General features: G+C 38.7%; 1 protein-coding gene across 1 annotated transcript; it reads right to left on the bottom strand.

Annotated features, from left to right (window-relative positions):
* Nucleotides 1-2,054: 2,054 nt before the first annotated feature.
* On the bottom strand, nucleotides 2,055-7,012 carry LOC111843660 (POU domain, class 3, transcription factor 3-B-like). The gene is made up of 3 exons (XM_023811397.2): nucleotides 4,835-7,012; nucleotides 4,444-4,539; nucleotides 2,055-4,338 (listed from the first exon to the last, which is right to left on the bottom strand). The coding sequence occupies exons 1-3, from the start codon at nucleotides 6,053-6,055 to the stop codon at nucleotides 4,291-4,293; spliced, it is 1,365 nt and encodes a 454-aa protein (XP_023667165.1). The 5' UTR covers nucleotides 6,056-7,012; the 3' UTR covers nucleotides 2,055-4,290.
* Between the last annotated feature and the right edge of the window lie 1,687 nt (nucleotides 7,013-8,699).

The following is an 8,699-nucleotide window of genomic DNA, read 5'->3' as shown; positions in this document are numbered from 1 at the left end:
CACGGTAAAATCTAACAGTTACTCAAGCTAAAATTTACAACGCAGTTCAAACTGGGTTAGAAAGGACTGAGAACCCCAAAAATTCTCAGTGGAGACATTTTTATATTCTTTTAAAACAACACACACACACACACACACACACACACACACACACACTGAATGTGCATTTTTTCTTATTCGCACTTTTCCTTCTTATGTTAGTTGTTGTGTTTTATATTCTTATTACGACCGGCATTCAAAGTAACCCTGACGAGCGTTCTAATGAGTACTATCTCATATAAGTAAGATGTTCCTCATGCACTGAAGACAGGAGAGCGAACAGGTTTAACGTTTTGAGTTTCCTTTCTGCGGCCAGTTTAATGGCGTATTTTAATCACGAGATGGATAATCAGAAAGAGTTTCAGGAGGAAAATCCTGTATTCGCGCAACACACGCTGAAGACACTCGGCACACTGGGTTAACCTTTAATGCAGTAGAAGAAGAAGAAGAAGAAGAAGAAGAAAATGATGATGATGATGATGATGATGATGATGATGATGATGAGTAAGAAGACAACATTTTTTTTTGGGGGGGGGGGATAGATAACTCATTAAGTAAAAAGGTAAGTGGTGACATTTAATTATTTTAAACGCTTAACCAAGATACATATCCAAGTTGAAGGAGAAAGCGGAAATTCCACGCTGCAACATAAGACGCTTATCGTGTTGCGGTGTAACAATCCATTCCAAAGCTTGTTATGATTCCTTCATATCATTATGCAATGACACGATAAATAACGTCCATTAAAATTGAACGTCAAAGCGCTATGTAATAACAATAACAATAACAATTACACTTAAATTGTAGAGTAACGAAATAAAAATACATTGTAACCTCACCCATAAGAAACAGCCAATATTTCTCTGACTTGTGATCTGTGATTTTGCGAACCAATAAGTAGCCTAAATATTATATATTTTGGCCTTGGACATATATAATGAATAAATGGTCGAGTTATTACATATAATTTTAACAAAACATTATTATTGTTTTTGTTGTTGTTGTTGATGATTATGATGTTGTTCCCGTTATTATTCATTGTTTAATGCTACTCTTCATTTATAGTTAATAAAATTAGGAGCTGAGGCTGCATTTATCATTCCCGTGTTTTCGTACTATGTGTAAAAGCATTTACATTATCTTACATTTTGCTGTAGATGGAGGAAGTGAGTTCTGCACGTGATTGCCACAAATAGGAGTTGTTATAACAGGCTTGACATCACATGCTGCCGACACTTTTTATCTGCGCAGTCCTGAAAAGTTATACATAACTTACGGAATTTTATACCGCCGAGAAAAACAGTATATAGGCCTGTATGTGATCACAGAATTTTTTTAAAATCTCAGATATGAAAATTAAAAAACCGCCTTGTACGTTAAATTGTGTTCCACATTATCAACCACAAAAAAAATCATCATACAAATTACAAACTTGCAGTAACTTTGTAACCATTAAGTTAAGTTTCCCAAAGAAAAACATTTGACTTTTGCCCTCATTTGTAGTAAATCACTGGTTAAATATTTAGGCCCAAACTTTAGTTATTGTTTTATGTTAGGGTTAGTCTCCATTTTCGCTTAATGAACTAAAAAAGCAAGGATTTCTTTCAATGGCGATACTGCGTCTTTCATTTGTGTGTCGCTTGTGTTTTATTAATGACAACACAGAAAGGGGATGTCTATTCTTATATTACTGGTTGAATTCAGTTGCTAAGCAACCACTGTATGGTAAATCATCCGCGAAATTCAAATCTTTGAGGGAAGAACTGAGCGATTTACTGAAGAGTCACACGAGAAAGTTGTAGAAAGTGTATCAATGATACGAGAAAAATGTTTCAAAACCATTGCTTATTCACCGACTAAAGGTACAGACGCATATATATATATATATATATATATATATATATATATATATATATACATATATATACACTCACTCACACACACACACATACATACACATGAAAAATCAAAATAATTTTTTACACTACTTGTATACACGCATATATAAACAAAACCATATTTTACACTAAGATTTAGAATATTAAAAGGATCAACATCATTATTTTGTATAGGCCTAATTACAGTATTTTCAGCTTAAGAAGTAAATATCTAAATTATTTACATCGTCCCTGTCTTTTTTCTGTCTTGTCGATTATTTAACCCCACAGTTTAGAGGTTTCATTCAAACCTTCCAGTGACGTCACATTTATCGCTGCATCCTCGCCTAAAGATATAATTACAAACATTAAACGCTGTGTTTCATCTCTGCCAAGGTCGGATATGCCATAAAATAGCCAGACAGTCACTATTATTGCATGTATCTTCGACTGGACTGTATCACACCGTACATACATTTACAAAGAGAATACTGTAACAACGGCAGGGCGTAGAATCACTCCGGACTTCATCCTACTTTATAAATACATTAGATTTTAGAATTTAAATATAGAAAATATGTTTTGAAATAAAAAAGAAATGAGCATATAGTTAAGATGTCCGACAACCGGTTTATAAAGAAACAGTAATTGTACGACGGTATTTTAAAGTTTCAATCTGTTTTTTAACGGGAGAAAAAGATAAGCGTGCCTACAGTAACTTTAATATCTGTTGATTACACGGAACCTCAGTAACATTATAGCCTACTGTTGCCCGTGTTTACACTCATGTTTGTGCAGAATACCTTTACTTAGACGCTACAATTTATATACAAGCAATCGCCAAATTAAACACGTGACATTTTTTTGTTTTTTCAAAAGCAACATTAAGTGTAGCCGATTATATTTCTCCACGATTATTATTATAGTTGTGCCGGCTTCAGCGTGTTATTTGATTACTTGGTGTTACCTTACGTTATATGTACTGATTGTCAAGGATAGCAATGTACTGACAAGCACAAATGTGCTATTAGACAAAACAATTAAAATGGTCATAAAGAGACTAAAACCTGCGATATATATTTACATAATTAAAAATAATTAACCGCTCGTGGACCAATAATCGGCCTCGAGGAAAAGACACGTCGATATAGGCCAAGAATCAGCATTGCAAATACCCATTTGTGGCTTTCAGATAAAAATCACTAGGCCTCACCGCTACTGGCTTAGATTACTAACAATGACAATTTTTGTTGCTATATATCACTTAGGTTATAGACACTTAACACATAAATTGAATTCGACACGGAATATTTACTGGCAGTGAAAATAATTATTTTTACTCATCAAGCGTAACGTCAGCGAAATTACTAATGATCTGGCACTTGCTCTTTGCGGGTTCTGTACTTCTTTTCTTAAAAAAAGCCTTTCCGAAAAAAATAAAAACTGTAATGAATCCCGTATCACACAAAATGGAACCGCTTAACACGATCAACAAGCTCTCATTCTCGGTATCACTGAAAAGAAAGTCTATAATAAATCACGCAAATCAATATTCCATATATAAATCAGTGTTATCACATGCAACACAAGTAGTCATGGCATTTCTTTCTAACAAATTTATTGTTCTCAATGAGCTTTTACGGAAACATAATCGAAATTAAATTACAATCAAATAATCACATCAAAATATACCCTTATTAACTAACAACTGTCCATGAAAATTTATGCTGATTTGTGCTCCTTTCAAATGATAATAAAAATAAGACAACAGTGACAACAAGGGGGAAACCAACCTACATCTGTACGGGGAAAAATAAATTATCGTTTGCAAGAGTCCATAGTTATTCCAAATAAAATAATAAAACAATCATTTGAACGAAAAAAAAATAAAGTAAATCATTCCGATCAGTAACTGATCCAATGAATATATATTGCCAGCTTTGCAGAGTCTTTTTTATTATTATTATTATTACAAACCTACCAAACGACGCTGCTATGAAATGGCAGCGCGGTAAGTTTCATCCAGGGATCCCATTCAGTCACACTTGGCAACAGATTTTCGGAGAGAAGAATGTGACGTAAGTGCAGCTGAAGACAAGTCTTTTTAAATATTTACTTATGTAACATTTTATTCATAAACAAAATGTTTACGTGAGTCGGTCCAAAATGCAAATTTCAAAGAATTGGATCTTTAAGATCAGAGGGGCGAACAGTATTTATGTCATTTTTTCCTATTTATAAGATGGTGACAGGAAAAGGGCAAATCCTCCAATCCGTTTTAGCTCTATTATTAAACAATCCTCTCCTTTATGCAACGTACGGTCGAAGGTCCGCGGATCCCGTCGTCACGGTGCCTCGTCATTCTCTTCCTTCGTTAGCTTTCAAAAATGAGTGTTTTTTCTCGAATGCGCGTTCGGTTCTGCTGTCATTTCAGTTCAGACAGGAAAGAAAATAGACGGGAAGGGTTTTTAACTTCTTATATTTTGGTTTTGTTTCCACGTTGATGTTCTCAGTGCGCCAAAATTACCTGATGGAACGAACTTGTAGTTGTCACCCTCTGGTCGCTTGTTTCACTCGGCCCAGTTAAACTTGCATCTTTTAAGTAATCTACTAAAAAATGTCCCTGAAAAAAAGAGCAAACAGAACCTTTTAGGTTAAGACATTTGAAGGTCTGGTGCAGGTTATCGCTGCGTTTTGAAGTACGGTTGGGGGTAGGGTACCATTTTTTCGGTTAAAAATATAAAACATATCTGCAGTCGTATTCAATTTCCCTCACAATCACAGTATCAAAATGTCGCTATCCTGTCGATAGTCTGTATCAGGTTAATCATATACAAAACATTTAGGCGTGTGCTGTTCTATGTCTCACTGAACATTCGTTTGCAGTCCATGGATGGGGGCGGTGTATCTGCACTCACATTGCCGACCTGAGAGTACACATCCTCCGGCGTCTGTGGCACTCCCGGGGGCGTCATTCTTTTTTCTTTCTGTCTCCGATTGCAAAACCAGACTCTTACTACTTCTTTCTCCAGCTGCAAGCTGTCCGCTAGAGATGTAATCTCTTGTGCCGATGGCTTAGGACATTTCAAGAAGTGACTCTCCAAAGCGCCTTTTACGCTGACTTCTATAGAGGTACGCTTCTTCCGTTTCCTTCCCTGCGCTGCGATCTTGTCGATGCTGGTGGGGCTCCCGGTGGACGAGTCTGCTTCTTCCAGCCATTTGTTTAACAACGGTTTCAACTTGCACATGTTTTTGAAGCTTAGCTGGAGTGCCTCGAACCGACATATTGTGGTCTGCGAAAAGACATTCCCGTAGAGGGTGCCTAAAGCTAAGCCGACGTCAGCTTGCGTGAAGCCCAGTTTGATCCGGCGTTGCTTGAACTGCTTGGCGAACTGTTCCAGGTCGTCCGATGTCGGCGTGTCCTCGTCTGAGTGCGGCTCGTGGCTGTTCGTCGCGCCGTGGTGCTGCTGCTGGTGGTGCTGATGCTGGTGGTGATGGTGGTGGTGGTGGTTTCCGTGATCAAGCTCAGGGGTGTCTCCGCGAACCAAACCGGGGTGCACCAAACTCTGGCTACCGGGCGGGTTCAACATCCCGTTCACCGTAAATCCTCCTGGCTGGGAGTAAATTAGCGACTGCTGCTGCTGTCCAGCGGCTATCGAAGGTATGTGAGCCGCGGTGGTTCCACCCCAAGCCCCCGGGTGAGACTGGTGAGGACCCAGATGTGGGGGCCGGTGATGCAACGTTGTACCAGTATGTAGATCGTCTCTACCTGAATTGTTTTTGACGTCTTGCTGCTGGGGGCTGCCTGTCATCCCAACGGGGCTGGACGACCAAGGCGATCCCGCTTCTGCCGCTGCCACTGCGGCTGCAGCCGCAGCGGCCGCGGCGTGAGGCAGGGAGGTAACCCACTGGTGAGCATGGCTCAACATATGACCCCCGTTGCTCGTCGCCATGGCTCCCTGCATGAAGTCGCTCTGTACCATCTTTACCGTGGGATCTCCTCTGTAGCCGCCAGACACCGATGTAACTGCAGCACTGCCAGGCTGCATGCCACTGGCTCCAGAGTCTGAATGCACGATGGAGCCGGATGACAGGATGCTATTGCCGGGGAGATAGGGATTGGAAGCCGCAGTGGCCATCCCTTTAACCCTTATGACTGTGTCTGTCGAATATGCCTCCTTCTTTTTATCTAACCTTTTTTTTTTTTTTTTTTAATCACGCAAATTCAATTCCATGAATTATTCAAGGTTTAAAAGTCTAGGTAGTCTTGCTGTACACCATTGACTCAATCAAAAGACAAAAAGAAGACAAGCAAAGTTCCTGTTAATCCGCAGGATCCGTTATTTATACATTGACAATATTTATGTATTTATAACGCAAAAAGAAAAAAAATATATATGGCATAACAAACTGTAAAATGGGAAATCCAGTCAGCACATAAAAGCCCTTCAAAACTCTGCAAAGTCCTTCAGGAAAGTTTTTGTTGTTGTAATTGAAAAGTAAAAAAGTTACGTTAAAAAAGTTTGTCCATTCAAACTTAAAGTACTGCAGGAGATTTCTCCAGTTTCCTTTGAAAAACCAGACGTTTTAAAATTCCCTCTTCTTAAGTAGGAAACCATCAGAGACTGATCCTTGCGTTTTTTTCTGACGGAGACGCCGAGATCCCCCCGTGATTGTTTTTCATTTAGTTGTATTCTTTATACACGTCTACACGCAAAAAAACATCGTGTTTATATTTCAACATGCAAAAGCACTAACGGGAACTCGAAGTGCAATCCGGCAGTACAATGTGCTGTAGTCGGTTGCAGGGTCCCTCTCATTTGCTGGCTCGCTCTCTCACCCCCCTCTCTCTCTCTTTCTCTCTCTCTCTCTCTGACAGCTCTCTCTTCGTCCCTCCCTCCGAGCTCGGAGACACATGAGTGTTTACGCTATGCCAAGCGTGCGCACACCGTCTACATCTTCCCCCCAAATAAAAGGAAGTCGTATGCAAGACTACAGTTCATTGGCTACCCGCGGCGCGATTGGCAGTTCGGAGCCCACGGGCCCCCTTCCGGCCGTTTCAATTGGCTGCTTTTGATTTCATCTAAATAAATAAACAAATCGTTAAAACATGAAATAAAATATATCTTTCGAATATTTACGCATATAACTTACAAAGATAGTTTATATTGTACGTTTTTTAATGATTAAACCACAACAGTTAATTTAAACTTTTGCTAAAATAACTGTTTTTTTTAATTAGTTGCGTTCTTTCCTGATCAGAGGTAGGCTATACCCGATTTATGGTTAAAGTTGAAAATTCCATGTACTTAACCTTGAGGGCTATTTCAAATGCCGTTATTAATATAACATAGTTGAACTACTCTGAAGCTCGAGTGGGAAAAAAACGACGGATAACTTAAAAGCTATGAAAAAGCTAAAAACCTATACTACACATAAAATAGCAGCACGCGGGATATTGTTGATATAACGTGCCGAATTACATGTAGGCTAATGATTAGGCTAAATAAATGCAAGGAGTAATATTACGGCAAAAAAGATGAAACCGAAATTATTGGAACGCAGGTGGGATTTCCTAATCACCTTGTCCTAACTCATTTACATAGCACAAAGCTCAGGGCATCCACGGAGTTAACGGAAAATATAAGGTTTCAGAGGTACTTTGAGCGCAAGCGAAGGGCACGAGATATCCGGGATAAAAACAAAGTGACAAGCAAAGCGTGGACCATCGGAGTAGTCCTCTGGAGACTGGTAAAGACCCTTTGTTTTATCCGGTGATGTACAGAGTAGCTGCACAAGTGAGCTTCTTCGTTTTCTACATTTTTAACAACCGCGATGGAGTGCGTTGTATAAGCGGTTAACGCACAAGTTCATATATAGATACGAGCGCTTCATCTGTAAAATACATTTGACCTCTAAACTGTACAGCCACGTTGCGTGCATTATTCCATTCTGATTTGGATATGATGCACGTATAGTATAAGACGGACGGCTGGCAGATTGCATGCATGAAAACCATTTTTCATAAGGAAAAAAATCCTCAGATTAAAAAAAAGAATGCATATTTTATGCTGTCACAACCCAAAATTATCAAGGAATTCTAACTTTAAAAATAGAAGTTAGGTCCTATATTTCTCTTCCAGGACAATTAAATTAATTCCGCTGCGAGTAAGAAGCAGGTCTTGTGTACACTGATTTTTTAAAGATTGGTTTTGGGGCCACAGGGCCGCCTGGTTTTTGAATATAACCTGAGGGTTTTGTCGAAATCCCTGTCATGCATAAACGAACGTTTGAATTGTCAGAGCGTAACTGCCTCAAGTTCCCCCCCAAAATCCCCAAAACATGAAAAAGTACCAGTATAGGTATTGTATGTGTGCATGCATGTATATATATGTGTGTGTGTGTGTGTATATATATATATATATATATATATATATATATATATATATATATATATATATATATATATATATATATATATATAATTCCCCCCCCCCCGTTTTATGTTTATTTAGTGCAACCCTCGTGCTTCCTGCTGAGGAGTTTGTTTCCCAGGCAAAAAAGACACACAAAAAAATCCCCAAGTATAACAAGAGACGAACAGTTACTGCTGATTTACATTTGCATAAATTTTCATATATTTTAGTGAAAATAATAGAGGAGCGGGGAAGAGCAAAGCTCAGTTGAGTCAGAGGAAAGGGGAACCGTACGAAGGATTGTTCCGTTGAAGAAATTTTGAGATAAATTTACATTCAACAGCTGATTATTAGATACTTATCTGTT

This window comes from Paramormyrops kingsleyae, chromosome 16 (genome assembly GCF_048594095.1).
Source record: "Paramormyrops kingsleyae isolate MSU_618 chromosome 16, PKINGS_0.4, whole genome shotgun sequence".
NCBI classification, from domain to species: Eukaryota; Metazoa; Chordata; class Actinopteri; order Osteoglossiformes; family Mormyridae; genus Paramormyrops; species Paramormyrops kingsleyae.
This window is presented reverse-complemented; position numbering and strand designations above follow the sequence as displayed.